The sequence below is a fragment of the Rhinolophus sinicus genome, chromosome 1 (assembly GCF_057876585.1).
Source record: "Rhinolophus sinicus isolate RSI-liver-muscle chromosome 1, RSI-T2T, whole genome shotgun sequence".
In the NCBI taxonomy this organism is placed as follows: domain Eukaryota; kingdom Metazoa; phylum Chordata; class Mammalia; order Chiroptera; family Rhinolophidae; genus Rhinolophus; species Rhinolophus sinicus.
The window spans coordinates 106,841,358-106,868,987 of record NC_142501.1 but is presented as its reverse complement, the minus strand read 5'-3'; the positions used below and the strand labels follow the sequence as shown (position 1 = coordinate 106,868,987).

At 41.2% G+C, this 27,630-nt stretch overlaps 1 protein-coding gene, 1 long non-coding RNA gene and 1 pseudogene across 2 annotated transcripts in view; 2 read left to right on the top strand and 1 right to left on the bottom strand.

Moving 5' to 3' along the window:
• Nucleotides 1–12,107: 12,107 nt before the first annotated feature.
• LOC148759179 (large ribosomal subunit protein eL32 pseudogene) lies at nt 12,108–14,273 on the top strand (annotated as a pseudogene).
• Nucleotides 14,274–16,594: 2,321 nt separating this feature from the next.
• IL2RA (interleukin 2 receptor subunit alpha) overlaps nt 16,595–27,630 on the top strand; it is a 55,805-nt gene continuing 44,769 nt past the window's right edge. Inside the window, exon 1 of the mRNA XM_019738178.3 lies at nt 16,595–21,526. Within this exon, the coding sequence (XP_019593737.1) occupies nt 21,463–21,526 (64 nt within the window). The 5' untranslated portion in view covers nt 16,595–21,462. The remainder of the gene's footprint in view (nt 21,527–27,630) is intronic.
• The window catches only part of LOC141570040 (uncharacterized), a 46,784-nt gene continuing 40,693 nt past the window's right edge, over nt 21,540–27,630 (bottom strand). The window contains exon 4 of the long non-coding RNA XR_016022903.1: nt 21,540–23,723. This is a non-coding gene — a long non-coding RNA (uncharacterized LOC141570040). The remainder of the gene's footprint in view (nt 23,724–27,630) is intronic.

The following is a 27,630-nucleotide window of genomic DNA, read 5'->3' as shown; positions in this document are numbered from 1 at the left end:
ACCAACTTAACAGAATGGCAGAGGAGAACTAGTGCCAACTGAATGCTGGGAATTTCAACATAAATCATCTCAGTTATCCCTAACTAGCCAATGACACACAGGTGTCATTACGAACAGGAAACTGAGGCTCAGAGAGGTCAAGTCATCTGCTGAAATTATGCAAATTAGTAAATGGCTGAACTGTGCTGAGAACCCAGGTCTGCCTGACTGTCTGAAATGAATGTGCTTTTTAACATCTTAAGCTGCCTCCTGATGAGAAAGCAATGTCAACAAGAGCAGGAGAGTGGTGTTATACCCAGATGTATCTCTAGCACTCTACAGTTGATGATACTTTAAACTTTAGTCTCCACACTGCCATAGGAACTGCCCTGTTCTTCCCACTCTGACAAATCATGCCATTTATAACATCAAGCACTTTCTATGTACCGGCCCTGGACTGAGGGATTTACATATATGTTATCTAACTTATTCTTCATAAGAGCCCTATAAAGTAGCTGTCATCATCCCCATTTACAGATGAAAAAGGGGCAGCTTAGAGAAATAATTTGCCCAACATCCCAACTACCTGACCCCAGAGTTTCCTAATTCCAAAGCTTAGTCTCTGAAATTCGATGCCTTATTCCACTAATCAAACATGAGCAGAGACCGAGCTCACTGTGCTAAAGTGAAAAAACATCTGTAAGTCCGAGATAACATTTTTTTCCTAACAAGATTGCAGTAGGGCTTAACATTCTTAAATGCTTCCTTAGATTTTATTGAGTTCCATCTTGGAATCTCTGAGCCCAATTTCTTAGAAACTTGCCCAAGGTCAGTACTGCAGTTCGGAAAGTTAAGAACTTTGATTTTGAACATCAAAGCCCAGGCCTAACGAACCCTCCAGTTTAACAAGGACAGGGAGAGTTGCACAGCCTTTCATCAGGGGTCACCTAAAGCCACAGAGAGGATCAGAAACAGAAGTGGAAACTCCATCTTTAACCAGAATGCATCTCGGACTCGACTCGGGAAGGGCTGTCCCTATGCAGGGAAAGAAAAACAGCACAGGCCCTGCAGCAGAATGTCTCAGACACAGGGAGAACACAGCTCTCCGGAGAAAGGCTTACACTGGACTGGTGGGAATGAAATAAAAGAGATGCAGAATAGGAGAATAGGGTGGATGAGGCGAAGTGCTTCTGTGGGAAGCGGTCTGTAACTGAGGCTGGGTAGAGGAGAGAAACTGCATTGTAAGTATCCTTGCAGCTGCTGACGGAGAGAAACAAAGGCTAGAAGACAAAAACAGATTCCAACACATACGAGGTCTGACAATTAAGTTCGTGAATTTGTTGCACCGATATTGCTAAACTTTTTTGACATCAGAGAGATTACTCATTAGGAATTTGTACCAACTGGACAAACAGTTAACCAAGTTTACTATTTGGAAGTAAAGGCTGTGTGTAAAAGTTAAACGACTGAACTTTTCGCCCACAATTCATGGCTCTTGCATCACCACAATGCACCAGCTCACAGGGCACTGTCTGTGAGGGAGTTTTTAACCAGTAAACAAATAACTGTATTGGAACACCCTCCCTACTCACCTGATCTGGCCCCCAATGACTTCTTCCTTTACTGGAAGATAAAGGAAATATTGAAAGGAAGACATTTTGATGCCATTCGGGACATCAAGGGTAATACGACAACAGCTCTGATGGCCATTCCGGAAAAAGAGTCCCAAAATTGCTTTGAAGGGTGGACTAGGCGCTGGCATCAGTGCATAGCTTCCCAAGAGGAGTACTTCAAAGGTGACCGTAGTGATATTCAGCAATGAGGTATGTAGCACTTTTTCTAGGATGAGTTCGCAAACTTAATTGTCTGATCTCATATACCCTAAAAATATTCTGGAGTATTCTATGAGTTTGGACAAATGTGTAGTGATATATATATATATGCATCATTACAGTATCATACAGAGTAGTTTCATTGCCTTAAATATCCTCTGTGCTCTGCCTTTTCGTCTCCTTCCCACCCGCAACCGCTGGCAACCACTGCTCTTTTGTCTCCATAGTTTTGCCTCTTCCAAAATGTCTTGTAGCTAGAACCGTACAGTATGTAGCCTTTACAGATTGGCTTCTTCATTTAGTAATGTGCATTTAAAGTCCTTCCATATTTTTTCATGGTTTGATGGCTCTTTTTAGTGTCAAATAATATTCGTTGTCTGGATGGACTAGTTTATTTATTCATTCAGCTCCTGAAGGACATCTTGGTTGCTTCCAAGTTGTGGCAATTATGAGTAAAACTGCTATAAACATTTGTGTGCAGGTTTTTGTGTGGACATAGTTCTTCAACTCCTTTGGATAAATACCAAGGAGCATGATTGCTGGATTGTATAATAAGAGTACATTTGGTTTTGTGTTAGTTTTGGCAGATTGTGTCTTTCAAGGAAGTGGTCCATTTTATCTAGGCTGTGGGCATAGAGTTGTTCATAGTATTCCTTTATCATCCTATTACTGTCTATAGGATATGTAGTGATGTCCCCTCTTTCATTTGTGATATTAATATTTTTTTCTCTTCTCTCTTTTTTTCTTAGTTAGCCTGGTTAGAGCATTACTAATTTTATTGATCTTTTCAAAGAAACAGCTTTTGGTTTAATTGATTTTCTCTATTGATATCTTGTTTTCAATTTTATTAACTTTTACTCTATCTCGTATTACTTCCTTTCTTCTTACTTTAGGCTTAAGTTGTTCTTCTTTCTCTAGGTTCCTAAGAGGGAACTTGGATGATTCATTTTAGATCTTTCTTCTTTTCTAATATATTCATGCAATGCTATAAATTAATATCTAAGCACTGCTTTCTCTGCATCCCACAAATTTTGATAAGTTGTGTTTTCATTTTCATTTAATTCAAAATACTTTTTAATTTCTCTTGAGATTTCTTCTTTGACCTATGTGTTAATTAGAAGTGTGTTGTTCAATCTCCACATATTTGGGGACTTTCCAGTTATCTTTCTGTTATTTATTTCTAGTTTAATTCCACTGTGGTCTGAGAGCAGATGGTGTACAATATCTATTTTAAATTTGTTAAGGTGTGTTGGATGGCCCAGAATGTGGTCTACTTTGGTGAATGTTTCACGTGAGCTTGAGAAAAACGTGTATTTTGTTGTTGTCAAATGAAGTGGTCAGCAAATCAATTGTAACCAGTTGATTGAAGGTGTTAAGTTCAGCTACATCTTTACTGATTTTCTGCCTGCTGAATCTGTCCATTTCTGAGAGAGGTGTTAAAGTCTGCAGCTATTGTAGAGGATTCATTTATTTTCTCCTTGCAGTTCTATCAGTTTTGGGATCATGTAGTTTGATGCTGTTGTTAGGTAAATACACATTAAAAAACTGATGTCTTTTTAGAAACTTGACCTCTTAATCATTATATAATGTCCTGCTTTATCCCCGATAACTTGCCTTGCTTTGAAGTCCGTTCTGTTTGAAGTTAGTATAGCTACTCCTGCTTTCTTTGGACTAGTGCTAGCTTTGGTGTATTTTTCTTCATCCATTTAGTTTGTGTATATATATATATATATCTATCTTTACATTTAAACTGGGTGTCTTATAGACAACAGAGTTAGAAGACTTTTGATCTAATGTTATAAACTTCAAAGGGGAAGGTATTGGAAACATTTAGGAACTAATAGAAGAAAGCTGTAGGCTGTCACCTTTGAGCTCTCCTGGTGAGCAGGCAGTAGGTCTTAAAATGGCTTCTGATGCTATTAAAATGGCCTATACTGCTATTGACATTTTAAGACAGTATGCACACCTTCCAACTTTCCAGGGTTTCATCACCATCAATAGTAACTTATCTGCACTATGCACATGACTCAGCTCTGGGCTGAATATGGAGCGGGAACTTGCAAATGGGTTTGAGGTGCACAAAGGGGACTATGAGGTAGAGGAAGCCCAAGTGCCTCATATGGGTCACTGACATGCGTGTGTGGTGACACACATGAAGCACACCATCAAATACCCCGGGTAGATTTACAGGAATGGGTACCAGCAGCGATTTCACTCACTTTCCTCTCAGAAGAATAGCCATGCACAGGTCAGTTGGAATGAAGTTCAAAGGCTAACTGTAGTCTAATTTATGAAGGTGGTGAATCCTGGGATGTTTGTAACTGCTTAGTTGCCACAGTCATCGCTACATGTAAAGCCCCACCAGTGTGTCAGGACACCGCCATTTCAAATCCTGGACTAGATGACTGTAAGATCCCTTTTACTTCTGAGGCTCTACTTCTGATTCCCTTTTAAGGGACTGGAAGTAGGAGGGAGTCTGGAAGAGAGACTTTTGTAACCTGGGAGGATACGGTAAAGCCAAGCAGTGGACTGTTATCTTGAGCTGATTCCTACAATATCGTCTGTGTCCATCCTCAGCCACAAAGAAAGCACGCGTGTTGGATGAACTGAGCACTCTCTCCTTGGATAAAAAAATCTTGTTCTTTGGGTTCCCTTTCAAAAACTCTCTGGAGACAGTCTTCCTTCTGTTTGCATATTCTTTCAATGGGCAACCAAAATTTTATCAGATTTAAATTTTTTAAAATTACATTCATGTTCCAATCTGCCCACTTCTTACACATACATTATCTTCATTGGACATGTGTTTCAGACTTTCATGGCAATACTTTTTGTTTTATTTCTACGGGGCTCACATTCCCTTGTTAATTTTCTGTTCAGAAGGTGATTTATTTCTAAGCTCTAGGGTTTTGTGTACTGGCCACATGCATCCTATTTAGCATCTTACATAAAAATGTCTTTTGTAATAAAGATTTCCAAAAATTGCCTCCTATCATTTCTTATATATTTAACTACACACTCAATGATGGACTATTGATTTGTTCAATGGCTTATTTATGATCCTACTTGAAGTTCTTTTTCTAGTCTAATAACTCCAAATAATGATTCCCCACAGTCCACTCTCATATTCCAAAACATGCATTTTTAAACCAGAGGGTTGTTTCCTCACAGGGAGCCTGAAAATCAAGATGAAGCATGGAATGCACGTGTATGTGTGGTTAGAAAAATGATGGCAAAGACTTTGGGGCAAATGAGAGTCTTGTCTCCTGTTCCCCTCACTTCTACCTTCCATCACATTTCAAGGTAAGGTGGCAGCTCTGTTACTAAACAGTACCTGCCATATCTCCCCTATCATGTGAAACGCTGCAAGCATTGAAGAGGATGTCTTTATCTGAGTATCTGTAATTGTGACTGTCAAAGAAACAGAACAAGAAGTACTAGTGAATTTTTGTTTTTTTCCACCTGTATCCCTCCTTCCTTCCTTGCCTTCATTTTCTTTATATCTAAGATTTCTTCCTTAAAAGCAAAAACATAGTTTCTCTCTGTTACAAACAGAATTTCATGTGTTTCCATCCATTTGTTTCCCATTTCTGTGATAGTTGGTTTTTCTCTGCTCTAAGAAGAAACCTTCTGTTTAGACCCAAACATCATCCTGGAAAGAAAGAAAATCTGAAACATCTTCTTTAAGCCTGTACTCCTGTTAAAGACTATAAAGTGACTCTCCTGCATGCTTTATACTTTCTTGAGTGAGACAAGGGGATGAAATGAAACAGTTATTATAGAGTCATATAACCTCAGGGTTCAAAGAAACTATAGCCCCCCCCATCTTATTCAATGATTAAAGTTTTTCTATTATACCCACAATGTTGGGATTTCAGGGTGCTAATTAATTTTATCTCTCTCCCCTCTGAGTTCTGAACCTGTTGTGAAATAAAAGGAGTGTCATATTGTAATTTATAATAAATACGTATTTGGTCTTTGTCATTGGTTCTAGCACACAGCTCCTATAACCCTTGGAATTTCCTAAGTGATGAGAGTGATATAGGTGTCTTTTGTTATGTTAATGAGGTGACTTTTGGAAAGCCCCTAGGGATGGAGACTGGTAACCAGGGGAACCAACCACGTGATTGAGGGGTGGAACTTTCAGTACCCGCCCTGACCTCTGGGGAGGGGAGAGGGGCTGGAGATTGAGTTCAGTCACCAATGGCTAATACTTTAATCAATCATGCCTGTGTAATGAAGCCTCCATAAAACCCCAAAAGCATGGGGTTCGGAGAACTTCCAGGTTGCTGAATACGTGGAGATTCAGAAGAGTGGCGTGCTCAAAGAGCATCACCCTACCTCAACAAGAGTGACTCTGCTTTTGTTGATTTTAACATTGGGTTTCCACATTTTATATATATATATATATATATATATATATATATATATATATACACATATATATACTTTTTTTTTTTTAAGATGAACCAAGTTTTCCGACTTTAAAAAACAATGTTTGAAATGAAAGCTGAGATCTGGGAATGCAGAAGAAGAAGACTGAACAGAGTCTTAGACCACCCTCGCCTGGACAGAGCCACAGCCCATGGCACAGCTGTAGACCACCCCCAGTTGACAAGCAGCATGGGCGAAACTTTTTTTGCTGTAAGCCATTGAAACTTTGGAGTCATTCTTTACTGCACCAAAACTAATACTTAGTCTCGCACCTTCTCAAAGCTACTAGAACATAAATTCTGTGAAAAGAAGGACATGATTTTGCTCACTGCTATTTCCCTAAGGTCCAAAAATGGTGAGTGGCACATAATAGTTAATAAAATGTGTTGCATGAGACCTCGCATCTAATAACACTTGTCCCTCCCCCCTTCCCTCAGATGATGACCCTGCTTCTCATTTCACTGAGGAAATAAAGCAATCAAAAGAGATTCATCTCACTTCCCACTACATTACCAGCAGATCTACCTCTGACCTATGACTCACTACCTTCCCCGACTATAGTAGAAGGACTGTCTGCCAAATCCTCTGGCCTTTCTCTTACTCAAAAACTTTGTGCCTATAATAATAATAATAATAATAATAATACTCGTTTTTGTCCTCTCTCTCTCTCTTAAAACAAACAAAATATTTTTTTTGAAAAACCTTACTAATTACAGGAGTTGGGGAGAGGGAGGGAGAGATAAGTAGGATTTTTAGGGCAGTGACACTACTGTATGTGATATTCTAATGGTGAATACATGTCAGTTTTCCAAACCCATAGAATGTACAGCATCAAGTGTCCCTAATGTCAACTATGGACTCTGGGTGATAGTGATGTCATGTCAGTGTAGGGTCATCACTTGTCACTAATGTCCCATCTGGTGGGGGATGCTGACAGTGGAGGAGGCTGCAAGTGTGTGGGGGTGGGGCATATGGGAAACCTCTGTACCGCTCTCTCAAGTTTCCTGTGAACCTAAAACCACTCTGAAAAATAAAGTCTATAAAAAATACCCACTAGCCCTCACAACTCCTTCCAGGTACTGCCTTATGTTCTCTGCCTCCCTTTAGAGCACAACACCTCAAATGAGCTGTTTACTCCCCACCTACACAATATGCGCTTAGATGTCAATTACCATGGCCAAAACAGAACTCTTTTGTTTTTTTTAATTAAAATTTATTGGGGTGACAGTGGTCAACAAAACTACATAGCTATCAGATGTACAATTCTGTATTATATCATCTATATATCACATTGTGTGCTCACCACCCAGAGTCAGTTCTCTTTCCGTCACCATATATTGGATCCCCTTTACCCTCATCTACTATCTCCCTCCCCCCTTACCCTCTGGTAACCACTAAACTATTGTCTGTGTCTATGAGTTTTTGTTTCTTTGTTTGTTTGTCTTGTTCCTTTGTTGCTTTCAGTTTTATATCCCACATATCAGTGAAGTCACAGGGTTTTCGACTTTTTCCAAAACAGAACTCTTTTCCAAACAGAGATTCCATGTCTCCATCATAACCCTACCCCAATTCCTCTTCACCTCCCCCATCTTGGTAAGTGACAACATCTTTCACTGAGGACTCAGCCAAAGATCTCAGTCATTCTCTGTTCTTCTATTTTCCTTACATTCCTCAACCAACCAATCAAGCAAGCTCTTTGGGCTCTCCTTTTTTTTTCTTTCTAATGTTTTATTGGGGAAGGGGAACAGGACTTTATTGGGGAACAGTGTGTACTTCCAGGACTTTCTTCCAAGTCAAGTTATTGTCCTTTCAATCTAAGTTGTGGAGAGTGTCGTTCAGCTTCAAGTTGTTGTCCTTTCAGTCTTAGTTGTGGAGGGCGCAGCTCAGCTCCAGGTCCAGTTGCCGTTACTAGTTGCACAGGAGACGCAGCCCACCACCCCTTGCGGGAGTCGAACCGGCAACCTTGTGGTTGAGAGGACGCGCTCCAACCAACTGAGCCATCCGGGAGCTCAGCGGCAGCTCAGCTCAAGGTGCCGTGTTCAATCTTAGTTGCAGTGGGCACTGTCCACCATCCCTTGTGGGACTCGAGGAATTGAACTGACAACCTTGTGGTTGAGAGCCCACTGGCCCATGTGGGAATCGAACCAGCAGCCTTCGGAGTTAGGAGCATGGAGCTCTAACCGCCTGAGCCACCAGGCCGGCCCTCTTTGGGAGTCTACTTTTAAAGTAGACTCCCAAAGTGGACATTTCTCACCATCTTCACTGCTATCCCCTGAGACCAAGCCACCATCATCTCATTTAGGTAAATGCAATATCCTGATTGATTTCCTCCCCTGCATCTCTTCCCTCTGTCTTCTGGCTCATCCACTCACACTGGCCTGCTTGTGGGTCCTAAGACATTGAGCTCATTTGTGCCACAGGTATGCTCTTCCCCCAAATAGCTGCGTGTCTTGTTCTCTCACTTCACGTGGGTCTCTGGCTGAATGTCACCTTCTCAAAGGGGCTTTTCTTGACCTCTCCACCTAACGAAGCATCCTTTTCACTCCTACCCCTGGTATGTTTTACTTACTTGCATTGTTTTCCTTTGTAACACTTCTCCCTATGGAACATTACACTATATATTCCTTTGCTCATTTGCTCATTTACTTATGGTATGTCTACTGCACCAGAACTTAAGTACCATAATAATGGCAAGGGTTTTGTCTGTTTTGTTCTCAATATAATGCCCGTGCAAAGTGGCTGGCACGTAGTAGGTCCTAAATAAATAGTAGTGCTAACAGAACACCAAAAATTAGCTCAGTAGAAAATAAATAATTCCCTTCTTTGTGCAAAATAGATGAGTCACCAATGTGGGGAAATATGGGTCATAAGAGGAGAGATGTGGGTTTTTCAGAAAAAGATAAGTGAGAAAGTTAGAAATTAGTCTTGTCTCCCCCACGGATGAAATTAACCTAGTCTCAACAGATCTCAATCTCTTCACTTATCAAATCAGAAACAATATTTCACAGTAGTTTGGGGAGAAAAAAATGAGGTAACTCAAACAAAGTTTTGAACTTCTCAGAAAAAATAAATTTCATCAATTCAAGGTATTGTTAATATGCCATCTGGCCATGACTGATGAACAGATACTTGGATTCCATGAATTTAACCACTTGCTAATGTCACTCTGTCGCTTCTAGTTTCTTCAGACAGGCTCCTCCTTTGTTCTATTTTAATCCTCCAGGTGTCGTTAAAAAAAAAAAGTTCCCCTGTTATGAAATGCTCCTCTGGCTCCATTACCCATAAATTCCCTGTTTTGTTTCTGTTTGTTTATTTATTTTTGTTTTGTTTCATTTCGTTTTCTCAAGCTCTGAAACTAGAAGTTGCTGGAAAGAATTGTGGGAAAAGCTATGAGTTTTTATGGAGGGGCAAAGGTGCTCAAAACCTAAATAAGAAAAATGTTATCCTCTTTCCTCCTTACCCTCCTTTGGTCCACACCCTCAGAAGACAAGACTACCCAGCTCAGTTTAACCGGCCCTTAAGGAGAGGCAAATACAGACCCAAAGAGAACACTCTCTGCTCCTAAAAGAGAGAATCTTACATGAGCTGGCTAATTGCATCCAATTCTCTGGATTCATGGTTGAATATTGACCATCCTGTTTGCTGATACGGAAGATGTGAGTACAATCAAACCTGTTACAACACATTGCATCATTGTGGACTCAGATATACCCCAATTAAATGACTTCTCCTCAGATGCAATTCCATGAAGAAAAAGCCTGATGAAAACTAGCTGAGGCTGATACCATATTAACCTTGTGTCCCCAAACCAGAACTCTTAAAGGGTTGTCCATGCCATCATTCCTTCAACAGATACTTGCTGTGTGTTGATCATATGCAAGGAACTGCACGAGGCACTGGGCAACAAAAGGTGACTTAGAGGTACTTCCTGCCTCTGAATGCATGTAGAGTCTAGTTGGAATGATCAGTCATGTCTCCAGAGATCTGTAATACAGTTATAAATTTTAAAATGCCGAATGTGATGGAATAGTGGCATTGTTTAAGAGGTAGATAGACTTGGGATCTCAACATGACACCACTCCTAAATAATTGTGTGTGTGTGGGCATTACACAACCACAACGAGACTCGAAGTCTTCATGTGTAAAATGGAAATTGGGATAGTACAGTGACCTCATGCAATTGCTGTGAGAAGTCAATGAGCTAATACATGAAATGCTTAGTGCAGTGCCTGCCATGTAGTATGTGTTTAATCAACGCTAGTGATTTTTACTGGCATTCCTGAGATGCGGAGGAGAGAGGACAATTCCTCATGGAGGGATAAGGTGAGGTTTCTTTTAGGAGGTGGCATTGGAGCTGGATCTTAAAGGATGAGTTAGATTTGGACTTACGGGTTTGGCAGAGACAACCAAGAAGGGAGGAGTTCATGTTGGGGGATTAGTGAATAGTTGATGGTTTTGTTTGTTTGTTTTGTTGTTTTTCTGTAGCAAAGACAGCATGAAGGAGAATAGTAGCGAATTCATGTTGACAAGATAGGCTAGGGCAGACTATGAAGGATCTTGAGTACCAGGCTAAGGAATCAGGGCTTAATTTCAAGGACATTAGGATATTCTTAAGACTCTAAGTTTTGGATAAGGGAAGGGAAAAAATGACAGTGTTCTTCAGGAAGATTAAACTTGAAGCAATGTGTAAGAATGACGGACGTGTGGGGAGATACATCTGAATTTGGGAAGCCACCTGGAAAGCTACGTAGACGTCTAGACAAAAAATGAATCAGGCATGCCTACACGCCGGCTCCTGACACATACAGCCCACTGAGATGGAGCCCCAGGACCTGCCTAGGCAGCCAGGGGTAATTGATCAGTGCTGGTTCGAAAGACAAAATTTATTAGTATCCATTCCTAAACTAGAGTCACAATGGAAGAGGCAGGGGAGCTTTTGCTGATATTCATCCAGCAAACACATCCTGCTCTCAAATAGAAAGCGGGGAAGGAATCTGACTTTTTGACATCTCTGTGAGATCCAATAGGAATAGTCATCATAAGCTGCAAAATGACAGCAAAGTCAATTTTCCACTGTCAGAGACGGCGGTGTCTGTTTTTGATTCATATGAGCCAACTCTTGTCTCCCAGTGTTTTATAGGCGTGGCAGTTCACACCAGTCAAGCAGCTCCTTGGGAGCAGACGTGTGAGTAGGGGAGAGTGACGTGATTCATCGTGGAGTTTGGTTTTCCACAGTGCCCCTGTGCCCCATCTAGCAAAACTGGGTGGAAATTACAAACTGTAAAAATTCAACTCAGTGTCACAATAACAGGATGCACCTGTACATTTCGTAGAATTAGCAGCAGCATACTCTCAACACTAGTTTGAGAGAAATAAGACTGCTTGCAGAGCACCAATAGGCCAAAATCTCAAGTAGTAGTAGTACTCTTCTGTCAATGATGGAAGGCATCAATCACGGCAGATACGGTCCATCCCTCCACCACAGATGTGCACTGAAGACCTCCATGCTCCACTTCTCTTCATTGGTTGATTTGCTGTTGGGGGGATTATCAATTTGACATATGGTTTGCAGCTAGTTGGGGACTTTTCTGCTCCCCCACCCCCATCATTAGATTGTGGCCTCTTTGAGAGCAGGAACCCTGTTTTTATTTGTCTTTGCATCTCCAGACCATGGGCTGAATGCCTTATTCCTTAATCTGTCCTCATTCAATTGAATTACATACTAAAGGATGCATCCAAGAGTGCATGAACTATAAAGAAGGTAAATTATGTGACCTTAAATGGAGATTTCAGGCCCGTATTTAAAAGCTAAAGATCAGAAAGGCCTGGGACACCCCAGCTCTGGAAAAAGCTCTTACCGGACTGAACATCAGCTATGTAAACGACAGGCTCTGAGCACCACCTCTGATCATTACACTGCCACTCTCCAAGATAGCAACGAGTTCTCTTCTTTTGGATTGTGACTCAGAAAACACAGCTCAGCACATCATTCTGCTAGAGAAAGTAGAGTGTGAGATGAGAGAGCAAGGCTGCTTTTATGTGGTACAACTGGGTAAGGCAGGGCTGAGTGTTTAAAGGATCCATGCAAAACCCAGCCATCATTTCCCTTGTCAAGGGCCCATCTCTTTTCCTCATTGAGTAGGCTGTGAGCATCCTCAGAGCAGGACATGTCTTAAGTTCTTAGATTTCCCCCATATCCTAGAGTAATGCCTCAATTGTAGGTGTTCAGTCAACATTTATTGATGGATTACTTGACAGAAGTGAAATTCTTTTTCCGAGTTTCACCTTTCTCTTCCTTCAACTTCCCTAGTGAAGATGCTAGTAAACAATGAAATGGTAAAGAAGACAGCAGCAGGGAAGAAAAGAGAAACCACGTGATCCCTCTTCCTCGGTGCTGCCTACGAAGGTGGCAGCCATCTCCTGCTCAGCATCATGGCTGCCCTGAAGCCAAAGATCATCGCAAAGAGGACCAGGAAGTTCACCTCACACCAGTCAGACCGATACGTCAAAAGTAAGTGTAACTGGCGGAAACCCAGAGGCACTGACAGTAGGGTGTGCAAAGATTCAAGGGCCAGCTCGTGATGGCCAATATTGATTATGGGAGTAACAAGAAACAAAACGTGTGCTGTTCAGAGGCTTTCGGGAGCTTCTGGTCCACAGCCTCAAGGAGCTTGAACTGCTGCTGATGGGCAACAAGTCTTACGGTGCTGAGATTGTCACACGTCTCCTCAAAGAACCAGAAGAGCAGCCCAGCTGGCTATCGTCACCAATCCCAGTGCCAGCTGCACAGTGAAGGAAATGAATAGACAACATGTGTGCACATTGTATTGGGTTAATAAAACCATAAAATTCTGCCCCCCCAAAAAAATCATATGATTCCTGAGCTACATAGGCTTTGCTCTTGACCCTATTTCACAGAGAAAGCTGTGCTCAGCATTTTAACACACTCTCAAAGCTAATTCAACTCCAGAAGTCACGAACAAAGTCAAAATTTTGTGGAATGTTGGGGAAAAGGGTTAACACTGCAAAGCAAATTGCAAACTATTATCTTCCAATGATTTTGGAATAGCTCTTTCAAGATCTTTGTTTTTTCCCCAAAGTTCCCCGTAGTTTTTCACTCTGTCCTAACCTCTTCTCGCTCAATGCTACTTCTCCATCGGCCGTCCAACATTTCTTTTTTATCTGGAGAGCAATTTTCCTCACTCTTGGCATCTCTAATGTGCGTATTCATGCCCAACTTATCAACCATGTCTTGGAGACCTAGTATGTTAATACCTGAAAAGAGTAATAAGTGGATTCAACATAGAGCTCATTTTAGCAAACTTTAGTCTCCAGTTTGACACCCTCCTCATTGGTCAGGAGTTAGCAAGCATGGTACCCCATCATCAAGTGGGACTCACCATCTCTCACTGTGTTCACCTCTTTCTTTCTTATCTCTTTCTTCCTTAGCCCATCCTTTCTCCTTATTTTTTATTTCTGCATTCAATCATCATAATCCATTTCTTCTGTCTTTCTTTCATAGGAGAATCTGTGCCACTTGGGACTAGAGGCGTTATCGATATGACCACTGACAAGCTGTAACGATGAAAGTGGAAGACGGTGATTGATTTCTCACTACCTCTTCCCCTTCCGCCTGCTACTCCTTTCCCCCATCGAGACTCTGATAAATAGAAACAGTTTCTGTTACAAGCTAACTATTCATTAGTGGAGTGTAGGGAGAGATTGGGGAACCAAGGTTTAGGACAGTCTGGATGATAAATGCCAAAAATAAAATTCCTGTCTCCAAGGACCATCCAATTGAGTGGGAATGAGAGAACAACCAAAAGTGAACAACTATCTCCTTTCTGTTAATGGTACCCCCTTTCTGCCATTCACCTAACCTCAGCCTCATGCACCTGAATTTAATCCTTTGTTGTCTTCTTCTATTTCCCCTGCTGCTCTCTTCATTTTGTTTACTAGCATCTTCACCAGGGGGTGTTCAAGGAAAGGAAAAGATGAAACTCTAATCAGTGAATTTTACCTCTGCCAAAGCTCACAAATTCCATTCTTTATATACCAGGTGTTAAAAAAACAACTGCATTTTTCCTTTGTAAAATATCGTATTCTGCCATCAGTGCTCCTTGCCACTCCCATTTACATCACCTCATTCAGAGCCTTGCTATTTCATTCCTGGAGAGCATCTTAGCATCTCTGCGCATTCAATCTACCCTGCACCTTTCCTCTCTCCTGCACACTGTACCAGCTCAGGCTAATTATGATGTCAGTTGGATTATATCTTGCCTCTGTTTAGACATCTTCAGTGTCTAAAGTCCAAACATCTTATTCTGTCCTTCAAGTTTCACCCCGCTCTAAATCCACCTGACGTTTTACCCTTAGCTTCCACTCCCTGTATGCACAACTCCACTTCTGGTGGACCATAGACCATGCCTTGCTAACACAGTATCTACCTACCAAGGCTACGCCCACCCTTCAAGGACAGTTCCTAGACCTTTCCTGAGCATATCAACCTGGTAAACTTTTCTCTTTCAGAATTTCTATTGCTTTCCTTATAATGATCATTAGTGTTTGTCAATTTTTACTGTTAGAAAATTGTCTCAAGCCAGAGAGAAGGCAGCTTGTGTTAGAAACTTGTTGTCAGATGTGAAGACCAGTTTCTTCTGGAAAGTACCAAGCATTCCTGATAATAGAATTGAGCAGCTTCCTGATAAACTTAGACTCAGCTTGTACAGTTGACCATCTGTCCTGGGAGGAACTTAGTTACCTTTACCCAAATGTTCCTTTCTTGAACCTAATCTATCAATGTTATCTAGCTACTCTTTCCTCCTAAGAAAAATACGTATCTACCAGGAAAGAAGTCTTTGAATTAGATTTCCTGGAAAGTACCTCCTTGTAGGAGGTTTGCAATAAAACTTTGACATGTGCTCACAAATAATTTGTCTGAAATTACTTTAATATATGCTAGAAGCTGCTCAGTTCTATTATATTTTTATGCACATGTGTCTTAACAAACAGCATCGGGACACCAACATGTATTATGCACTGTGTTAGTTGATATTAGTTCAAAAATATATTGGGTGTAGGCCTGCCCTCCAAAGCCCCATAGATTGGCAGGGAGTATTTAATCTGTGGTCCTCAGACACTTGGAGTTCAAAGTGCTCAATACCTCTTCTGAGACAGCCTGCCAACATACTGGGCATGGGCGGATGTACATTTTTTTCCCAAGGGAAGAAACCATAGACTCCATCAGACCCTCAAAAGGGTTGTTAATCCCTCAAAAGATTAACCACCAGGCTAGAGGAAGAAAAGGCATATAAATAGTGAGTTACAATGCAGTGTGTCATATGCTATGATAGAGTGAATATAAAGGATTAGAAAAGACCTCCTGGAGGAATTGATATTCAAGTGTCTTTCCTTCTCAACTATAAATTCATTAAAGGCAACAGCTTGCAGATATATATATCAGTATAGATGTAAAATATAGATATAGATATACTGATATACATATAGTGCCAAGAAATGTATACACCTTTTAAGAAAGGAAAATTGTATTAAAATTGTAATAAAAATACCGATGACAAAAGATGAATACAAGTCACGTTTGACGTCTGCAATTACAAGAGGTGCTTAAAGTGGTTACCATCAGCGTCCAGATGCTTCTGATTGTGATGAACTACTGCTTGAACAACGTTGACCAGTGTCCACTTGTATTCATTTTATTTTTTGGCATCCCTGGTATAAAACATCTATAATAATTATATATTATATAGCAATACACACACACACACACACACACACACACACACATATACATATTCGTATAAGATTTTATATAGTTCAGGACAAAATAGATGTACTTTCCTCTCCTCTCCTTCCATCTTGTCTCCGCACAACACAGTCAAATACCAACTAGAAAGATCAAGGTCAATAAGGACTGAGAACTGAGACTGAAAGTTCAGCTCAGTGCAAACGGTAAAAGTCAACTAAGTTATTTGTTTTACATTAGTCCATCTCAGTACCAAGAATTGAGCCTCTATTTTTGTCAGAAAAATTGGGGTGGGGGGGCTTTTTGATATGGTATTTAAATTTTTTTCATTAATATAAATATTTTATAATTATAATCAATTAAATATTAAAGTTATTTGTTCTGCTTTAGGACCGAATTGTTCAGAACTGGAAGGAGAAGAGGAAGGCTCTACCACTAGGCCTAGGTGTTGCTTAGCTCCTTGAATGTCAGGCAGTATCTTGGCTCAAATATCAACATAATTTTTATGGGAAACTTAAAAATAGTATTTGGAAGAAACCTTGAACAACAACATGTGAAGCAATTGAATCACTTAGCTACATTTATTGATTAAAGCAAAATGGCAGAACCCTTATATTTTGTAAAGATAGGGTAAAACATTTTTTATTAGAAGCTCAAAAAAATGGTGGGTTTTTCCCATTTATGATGCATCAGACTGAAGCTATTATATTATTATGGCTGTTTTTATGTGATTGAGATTTGTTGAGCCATTCCTAAGCAAGCCTGTTCTTCCATGGGAGATCACTGATACAGGAACGTACGATGTTTCATCTGTCCACTAAGACTAATTATATTAGTTAGGGTAAGCCAAGCTGCTGTAACAAAAGACCAAACAATAATGTGGCTTAACATGCAAAAAAGTTTACTGTTTTCTTACACAGCAATTTGAGGTACAGTTTCCAGGTCATAGGTAGCTGTGCTCCAGAAATTCAGGAATGCAGGCAGGCACATTGCTACCATTTTCAACACTGAGCTTCCAAGAGTCCCTTCCTCATAGCATTCCAGCTATCAGGAAAGAAGAAATGCCAGGGTTTCCAGCTAAACAAATGAGGCAGAAGAGCTAAACATCACTTCCGTTTTTTAACATTTCTTGGCAAGACCTTCATCACAGAACCACATTTAGCTACAGGAGGCTGAGGAATGTATTCTGTTCCTTTGCCCAAGAAGAAGGGAAGAGTGACTTTTTTTGGTGGACTACTGGCGATCTCGATCACACCATCATAGGTGATTGTTGGTTTGTTGGTCTCTGGTCTCTGTCACATAACTTGAGTTTTTATTTTATCACATGTTTATGATTATTATTCAGTTTAATGAATACCCAATATGTACGCCACACAATCATGTTGACTTCTCTGTGTGACTAAAAGACTTTTACATGGTGTTTCAACCGGGATGGATGTAAATGAGCAACGAGTCCTAACATTCAAAGTAAAAAATGAACACAATCCAACCTGAAATTTCTTAAAAATGGAGAAGTGAGCTTCCCATGGTAAATCAACTGGTAATTTTTTGGAGCAGTGTGCAATTTCTATGTTCCTCCTGTTTCCCCAATATACCAGTGCAGGATAGGATGTAAGAATTGTCAAATGTGGCCTCTGATATGGGCCTCTAACTTAGCAACACTATTCATAAAAATTATAGTTGTTTGCTTAAAAAGACTCCCCCAAATCACTATTTTCATTTTAATGACTTGTATATCGTTTTAATAATAAAAATGTAAAATAAAATATTTACTCTATTTTGCTAATATTTTGTTACTTTGTTACTAATAAAATAAAATGGATTTGACCCTACTAACTATTATGCAGAGGGGTTGGGGGAAGTTCTATTCTAAAGCAAAAAGAATTATGATTCAAATTTTGATTGTTTTATATAGCAATGAATTAATCTGTGAGATTAATTTTTGCTGTCTACTTTAACCCATAAGTATACCTTATGAGTCCTGGTTAATATTTCTTTGATCCTCAAAAAATTTGTAAATACATAACACTAAATTTAATTTTAGTTTAACTTCATAGAAGAAATAAAACTGAAGATATTAATGAACTTTAGGTAATTATTACTTCCCAACAAGCAATATTAATTCCTAAGATGTTCTAGAGTTTTAAAAAGCTTGAAGGTCATATGGCTTCGTTGCTTCTTTAGTACATATGTGCTCATTCTCTAAGGTTGCCTGGATTTCACATTTTGGCCTCATTTTCCTTTTACTGCCTTGCTCTTGAATAGTGGCCACAAGCCTTCCTCTTCTCCTTCCATTTCTGAACAATTCAGTCCTAAAGTTAGGGAGGCAACTGTGGTGTCAGTGGAAAGTGACACAGTAATCCAGAGTAGGGGTCACAGCCCAAGGGGGTGAGAAGGGTGTCTCCATGGGGAGACGATCTAGAATGGGGAGTCAGGGTCCAAACAGAGTGGAACAGGGGAACCCACAGGGAGCAGGCCAGTGGAGGAAGTCAGAGTTTGATCAGGTTGAAATGGGGTCCACAAAGACAGGCAGATACACAAGGGCTATCTAAGTCCAAGTGGAGTGGGGAGGGGGTTCACACATGGAGCTGGTAGCAAGGGGTGTCAGAACCAAGCAAGTGGAGGGGGTCGTCCCCAAGGGGCATGACCCAGCATGAGCTTGCAACACCCAAGCAGGGTCAGAATGACATCCGTGGGAGCATGGGCGCTAGCTTGGTGAGGGGTGCCAGAGCCTGACCAGGACGAGGAGGCCATTTCCTCAGAGTCTGGGGGTTGGCTCAGAATGGGGATTCACAGCCTGTGCAGGGAGAAGAGGGTGCCCTGTGAGGAAGGGGGTGGAGGGAAAGATGAAAGACTGGGCACATACAAGGGGACTGGTGCAAAAGTAAATAGGCTAGGGATAATGGAAAGCAAATCTCCCACAGTCAGGGAAGGGAGTTACAAATACAGGAAAAGACAAAATGAGATTTTAGCCCTGTGGTGTTAGGTTGGAATTGGGATGTTGGGATGGATCAGTGTGAACTTGTAGTTTTCCATATGTGTAGGTGGACATAGAAATATAGATGCAAAGGTGTGTGTGTGTGTGTGTGTGTGTGTGTGTGCGCGCGCGCGCGTGCACACATACACACACACATTTATTCCCTAGCTCTGTCCGTTGGGAGAGCCTGGGAATAGTGCCAGCCCAATAGCAATGAGTACATTGTGGCTTCTAAGACTATTTTCCTCTAAAGGAATTGGGGCTTTTTGGCTACATGGCTGATTCCAGGGATTGGACACAGAAAGAACAACATGAGTCAGGAAAATATTTTTATGCCCGCAAAGCAAGGAGGTACTCAAAGAATGATGAGGACACATCAAAAGGACTCAGAAGCCATTCTGAATGGACTCCCAGTGGAAACATAGGAGACAATCTGGGCATTGAAGTAAATGACAATAATAGATTAGAACTCATTGAATAAAACAGAAAATCATGAGTCCATATAGATACAAGTCAATGAATAAATTGCAAGTTTGATGTGTAATGGGATATTAACATCGTATCACAACACATTTATTAGAAAGAGGAAAACAGTGACTTTGAAGTAGGAGCACCTGGAAGATGCCACTTTATTCAAGTGATCAAAGTGAATGTCATCCGTAATGGGATAAAAGGGAGCTATAGTAAGAACGCAGCACCACTTCTCTGTTATTCCTGCCAAAGATGCAAACCCTGAATCTAATCATGAGGAAACAATAAAGAAATCCAAACTGACGGATAGTCTACAAAATAATTCGCCTGTATTCCTCAAAGGTGTCAGTTCATGAAATAAAAAAAAGACAAAGGACCTGCAAAAGACACGTGACAACTACATGGAACAAGTGCTCCTGAACAGGGTCCTGTGTCTGTGAAGGACACTGATGACACAACTAGAGAAACTTGGGTCTGAGGATTGAATGGTGGGAACGCGTCAATGTCATGTTCTGATGGTGACGATTGTCGTGATGTTGGAGAAAGTCCTTGTTCATAGGAAATAAGAAACCTCATGTTGGCAACTATTCTTAAACGGTTTGAAGGAAAAGTTAGTTGTACTGTACTTCCAATTTTTCTGTAAGTTTGTTTCAAAACTATATGATGCTAACCATCGCTAGCAAACTCTCCAACTGACTAACTAGAACAGACCCTGGGGACAACAGGAATTGTTGCACTCCTCCGTACAGCTGAAAATGTTTCTAGAAATGAGGTCAAGCTTGCTCTGGAATCTTAAAAGACAATCTTTTCACATTTGGATAAACATCTCACTCTGAGAAAGAGGTCAGCTCACTATTTTTCTCTGCAAAGTCTGGTACTTGGCATGGAAACCATTCTTAGTTCATTTGTAGAATTCCAAGGCTCTTCTCAGTTAGTTGACTTTCTGAGAGAACGTCGGGGGTGGAGAGAATACAATTGGAACCATGAATGGCTTTGGCTTGTCCAGATGGTCTTCCTTTTGTCAACATCTTTGCTTTCATTCTAATATTTTTTAAATTATTATTTTTCTATAACAAGATGATTGCTAATGGATGTGAGTTTCTAAATAGCGAAATGGCCAACCATTTTGTGAAAATCAGAAGATAGCTCTCTGAGAATTCAACATGGAAGCAAAATTTAATTTTGCCAAACAAAAAGCCCAATGTTTAAAATTAAAGCCCACCTTTTAGTATGATATTTTAAAAGAAAGACAAATCTGGAGGCAACATATCTTGCAAAACGACAACTCACATTCAGCAACTCAGGACATCCTGGTAAAATGACTATGGCTAGTACCAATTGTCAATCTTGGGAGGTTATTCACAAATTCTGGTATGCAAGCAGTCTGCTGCTTCCTCTTCAAATACCTGAATATTGGAGACCCCATCTTGACACTCACTAGACTTTATAAAGGGATCGCTGGTCAGACAGCTGGAGGAAACTGCCATGTATGGCTGAGGCTGCCCCACTTGTGTGGCCCCTGCTAACTCCTCCGGGAGCTGCAAATCTGGGGGAGGACCTCAGTTTCATGGTGACGTCCGTTTAAACGCTAGATAAGACCACTGCCAAGAAGTGCTTGCTCACCTTCCTTCAACAGCAGGGGATCTCCCTTTCCTGTTCTGGGTGAAGCTGAAGAAAGAACGAGAGTCCAATCCTCACCCACTCCAGCCTACACCTCTCAGCAATTAAACTTTGAAAAAACCTGGTTAAAACCACTTCCTATATTTGAGAAAAGAGAATAGACTGTTAGACTCAATTTCCTGGCTAAAAAAAAAATTGTAGAAAGCAAGTCCTGAGTATCACAGAGACTGGAGGGGCCAGCGGGGACGACAACCCGAATGGATGGATCGTTTCATCCCATCCTTCCAGCACAATGCTAACAAGAGGCTGACGGGAAACCCAGCACTCTGAAGAGAAAGACCTTCTCTTCACTGCCCCTGAGTAGGCAGCCTATCCCAGGTGCCAGGAAGATGGAGCCGAGCTTACTGATGTGGAGATTCTTCACACTCTTTTTGGTTACTGACTGCCTGGAAGGTAAGGCGTCACGGGTGCCCTCAGAGTCTTGGGAAGGCTAACAGATGTCACCTCTCCCCAGCCACAGAATCACAGGGGGCACTTCAGTAGAAGGTGCAGAGAAGGAGGTTGAATCCTGGGTTCTACCTCTTGTCCATGACCCGCCAGGGCCCATTTTATGCCTCAACTGTGCCCAGTCTATACAGAGAGCTTGAACAGTGGGCTCTCCTGTCACTCAAAGTTTTTGACAGTTAATTCTGGGAAGAATAGAGTAGCCTGACATTTGAACGTTAACAGGATACTAACGAACAGATTCCTCAGGAAATTTTCTTTTATTTTCTAATGGACTTAGTTTTCTACTGTACCTACCAGCTGTTAAGCTAATACTAAAAATCTGCTGGGAATCTCTCTAAGACCAGGTACGTGTGCCTGAGATGTCAGTAACTCATATACGAAACATTGGGATAATGAAAGATCTCAGAAAAGTTTAGCTTCAAAGATGTATATTTTGGTTTTTACTGCCTCAGCGAATAATAACTAGGATACTTCTTATATGTGCCACTTTATAGAAATTTTGGAAATGTAAGCACGCTGACTTTCAGAACACTACTTTTTCTTATGTTCTTATTTGTATATATGCATGTCCTATATGTATGTGTATGTGATATTTATATACATGCAAATTTTGAATTTCATTCATCCTTTCAAATGGGTTTTGTCACAGTTTTTTTTTTTTTTTTTTTTTTAAGAAATAAGAAACCACCAACTGCTACCTCAAACCACCCTTCCTAATTGAGTGTGAATTTTCTAATGACTTCTTCCCTTGCTTACCCAGGAAGACAGATAAGATAGCAAAGTCTATAATGTCATATCCTTAATTGTAGTATATAGTAATGCTTACTGGCCACAGAAAGATGTGTTAAGAAGTGAAACACGATGATGCACATAAGGAGACATTTTGCCTGTTTGGGAGAAGTGGCCACGTTGTGTTGGGCTGTGCAGTGAAGCACGTGTAGGAATTTCTTCATTTTGGAACTAATGTGGGCATGATATTAGGAAAGCTTATAACATGATTTCTATTTCAGCAGGGTCTTTGCTAAGTGGGAGGTCAATCCAAGCCAGGCCAGAGCCATCTGTACAATTAATCATGCCCTCTCTCTGGGAAACACATTCCGAGTAAAGTTGTGTTATTGCTAGCAAGCGGTGACTTATCTGAGGATATGAATGGTCTTGATGGCAGTGAGGGCAAGTGGAAGTATTATGAGGACTCTTTCATTCACTCCAAAAATCTATCCAATATCTCTCTGGCCCTTGTCAGCACTATAGGAAATACAAAAATGAATAAGACAGTCTTGATCCTTAGGAGACTTATAGCTAGTAAGAGCAAGAAAGACATAGATATAACAACAATAATACAAGTCAGAATGTGGTAAGATTATGGGAACACGAGGCGATCACAGAAAGCTTCATGAAGGTGCTATGCAAGAAGACGCCCCAGGGACTAGTAAATTTCCGTAAGTGGAGATTCCAGATTGAGAGGATCTTATGAGCAAAGACACAGAAAAGCATTAGGGAACAGCAAGTGGCCTGCTGTGGCCCCCAGCACTGGATGGGGATGTGAGGATATTGGCCATTAAGACTGGAAAGGTAAGATGAGGTCAAATGAATGATCCAAGGCTTTGGATAACAAGTTAAAATTTTTTCACTTCATTCGGTAGTCAATAAAAGACGATTAGAAAGTAAAAATTCCCATTTACAAGTCCAGAGTACTTTTGACATGCCAGATACATGTTTTATTTTAATCTTCACAGTGGCTTTGCTATGTGGATGTCACACCCACTAGACGGGGAAGAACCCAAAACTCAGAAGTCCCTCAGGCAGTGACAGAGCAGGGGCTCAAACTCAGGTCTCAGGGCTTATGCCTTGCTGTTCCTTTCCCTGCAGACGGGGCAGAGCTCCATGGGAGGACCTTAGCTCATGGTGGAGACGGCTTAGGTGCACACACAGCTGTCGTGAGGATCTTGAAACAGTCCAACCCAGAGGCCAGTGAGGATTGGTAGTCAAAGAGAATGAAGTGTGCTGAGTGTCTGGAGTCAACATACAGTTTAAGACTGTATTTCTTACTCCAGAGTAAGAAATAATTCTCGTTTCAGACTTTTTCCTCCAAGAACCCAATCTTAAAACACACGAGTCTTTTTATTCCTCAGGGGTGAGAGGTCTGTAACGAAATGAAACAGACTGTCAACAGATGCAATTTCTAGCTGATTCATAAGGCAGATTTTCATTTTGAAAATTTCCAAAGCCGCGATTTTAAAATTGTGCTGGGTTACAGGGGATGTATTAATCAACTTGGGTATTTTTAGTCTCTATATTACTAGGTTCTGGGATGTGATTAAAAAGATAATTCTCCTCATGTTGCCAATAAGGCACGTTATTGAAGGCACCTTTCTCAGAATTGTGGAAATTCTGAGAGTTTATCTATGCCTTGATCATCTTTCTTTCATTCTAGGAATTCTATGATCAAATCTTCATCCCCTAGACTAAAAAAAAACACCAAAAAAAAAAAAAATCAAAAAAAAAAAAAAAACCAAAACAATGAAAAACAAAGTGCGGAAACCCATTAAGACAATATTTCGGTCTAATTATCCCTTCTTGTAAAGACTACTGCCCACAGTGGAATTTCCCGTCTTCACATTTGTCATTAAAACACAAAAAGTTTAACTCTTCACATTTCATCATTCAATTTCTCTAGACCCCAAAATGTTATTAACACAAGGTAACAATATAAGCTTGCTCATCTTTAAGATACACCTTGGAGAGACAGCACTGTGATAAGCAGAGGGAGCATTGCATAAAACAATCACTACTTTCTTTAAAACCACATGTCTTAAATAGGCAGTGCTGCCTATATCCTGTATAAGGCAGGATTGTTTCATTTTAGATGTGAGGAAACCGAGGCACGGAAGCATTGACTTCAGTAATGGTCAGTTAGAAATGGCAGTAAAGAACTGTTGATGAGCTCGACACAACCCCATCATTTGACCCCACTCATCCTAAAGAGAAGCACTCTTAGACTTTGAGTAGTCTGGATACTTCTGTGTAATTTCTTACTGAAGTCATTCCTATAATAACTAGACTCTAGACTCACTCTTAAGTCAGGCTTTCCCTCAACATGTGGCCATTCAAGTTAATTTCAAGTTCATCAGTAGAAACCTTAAAACTAAACAGTTCCCTGAGAAAGTGAGACCTGTCCCCTGAGGTCAGTGGAGAGAAGAATTAGGGGGAAATTGAAGTTTGCAGGGATAGAAAGCCAAGGCACCTCTTAACAAACATTGATGGAGGACTCAAGAGAAGATATGTGATGGGCATGGCTTTTGACAAGTTTCTATACCTCCCTGGGCCTGTTTCTCTCTGTAAAATGAGAAGGCTGAAAGAGATCATTTTGAGACACCCCCCCCCCTTCCAGTTTTATCACTCTATGTCAAGAATTCTGGTAAGGATTCTAAAATTAGCTCTGCTTAAAAGGCATTTTCAAGCCGGGGAACTTTGGGATGAAAAAAGTTTCCAAACTGAAGACATACACAACAGGGTCTGGGTTAAGAGAACTTTGAGTGTCAAAGTACCAAAATTGACATCTCACTGTAGGTTATTTCCAACCCTCTCCGCTGCTCTCAAGTGTGACTTGTTGCAGTTGTGAGAGTCAAGGCAAAAAACTCCACTAACTCTTGGTGAGGCCATTTGTTTGTTTGCTTATTTAAGGAATTGTTGCCTGAAACCATTTCCTTGTTCCTCACAGGAGAGGTCTTCCATTATTGGGAACCTGTTTTTCTCCTCTTTATCCCAGACCATTCCCTGTGAGAAAAGGAAAGACTATCTTAATTCAACTAATCGCTTCCAAAAGTTCTATGACTTTCATCCCTGAAAATGTTCAAATAGAGGCTGTCTGTCCATCGCTGAGGGATGACATAGAGGGGGCATATGCTGGCTGGGAAAATGAACTGGGTGGCATTCTGGCTCTTTCCAACCTATCCATTCTGGTTCTCTTCTGCCGCCTTCCAGCCTCTAGTTTTTACTTCCTCTCCCAGGAAACGAAATTAAGGATATGTGGTTTTCATACTTTTCAAATCCAAAAGCACCCAGATCACATATAAGTGTGGATTTGTGGCTTTAATCCACTTTCTGCTCCCCAACCCCAAATTTGGGGCAGCAGTGAGAAACATAAAAGGAAGGAGAATTTGTGTGGGAAGGTGACTGAGGCTGGGGGAGGGGAAGCCACTGAAAAGGTAACATTTGAACCCTGGGAAGACCTCTGATTATATTATTTGATATCATAACACCTATAGTCATGAACAGAGAGAATGAGACACAGGAAGTTACCCTTCCCAGTAAGGGAGCTGTAACTGGCTTGGCAAGGGCAACCTTGCTAGAGAAGAGAGCAAGAAAAAGGGTACCAAGGACAAACCAAGGACACCAGGCAAGCAAGGAAAGTGGTAAAGCCAGGACTGGAATCCAGACCTCTTAAATTCCAGTCCAATATTCCCTGAATGTCTTTACATTGACTCTCAGTGATATGTACCCATCTATCCACTCACGCATCAGGATTACCAAGATGAGAAAGGTTACCGTCCTTTTGGCTTACCCCGAGGGTTACCCCTCAAACCACTTTTGGCTTAACAACAGAGATGAAACATCTGCTGAGCAGTTCTTATCTTGAAGACTGACAAGGGAAGCCAACAGGGTTTGCCAATGAGTCAACAACCCATCACTGAATCCCCCCAGCAGGCCTTCGAATAAGTCACCCATTTAGGGGAAAAGAGTAATATAATTGTCCCTAGGTATTTTAGGTATTTTCCACTCTAAGATTACTCAGACAGTTTTTGGCTATTTGACTTGTTTAAGGTCACTCTGGGATTTGCTTCCATAAGAAAACACAAGTCCCACCAGGAAGTGTATTTAGAGTGCTGGTTCCCACCACCAACTGCACATGAAGTGTACATGTGGGATGCTTTAACACAGGATGTCCAAGCCCCAGCCAAGACTAATTAAGACCGATTAGTCTTAATTAGTTCAGATTCTCTGGGGACGCGAATTGGACATATATATATATATCCAAAAGGAGGCCCCAAGGGCTAGTGATTATCTGATTTAAAAAACAAACAAAAAGCCACAAATATTTTTGCTCATAGAAAAAGCACCTGAGCGGTCCTCATCTCACTTGAATCCTCTAGTGTCTATACGCTGTCAGTGGGGCCTGGTAGACTTCATTCACACAATAGATCACTGGATCAGTGTCACCAGGGCCACATGCCACCTCTGGGTAACAGTCAGGAAGTCCCCATCCAAATTTGCCCCTGACCCAACCCCAGCTAACCAGCATGCCAGGGGCTAGAATCCCGGGGCTCCCTCCTGACAGCTCACACCTACACCCCCATCACCCACCCAATTCATGGGGCTTTTGATCAGCAGCTCTGCCTGCAGCCCAGTGCCAGCATCCTGCTGACAGGAGGATTACAGGCAGGAGAAAACTCTAAGGCATCCAAGTGTGGGTGGCATGCGTGGGGGTGACCAGAAGGTCACCGTGCTGGGAGGAGGACAAAGGGAAGGAGTGAGGTGCTGATCAGAAGCCTGTGCCTGGGGCCAGGCCTGCCCCACGTGGATGGAGAGCGTCAGGTTAGTCAGATGTGCTTCCTAGGCGGCTTTCTCCCTTTCCAAGGCGTCCTCACACCCTTGTTCCAGACGCACTGAAAGAATAGGCTGCTGTCAGAGCAGGAGCAGTTCCCCCACCAAGCAGAGTATTTCCCCCACCAAAAAAAAGAAGAAAGAGCAACATGTTTCTAAATAATGAAAAGGACGTTCCATGGAGGCAATTCGTTCCTTTACACTAAAGAGCATGGAACATTGACTAGTCTCTGGTTGGCCCCGATCGCCCGTAGTGACAGAGAAAGGTGAGCTGGACAGAGAGGCTGTGAACTGGAAAACAGATGGCTGATTAAGGCAAGCCCTGCATGAGTACTGATATCAATACTGGATTTTTCCTTTCAGCCTTATTTGCTGTCAGCCTGTTCCAAGAAATGTTTTAAATTATAATGATAATAATATGAGTGAACATTGATAGCCTTAACATC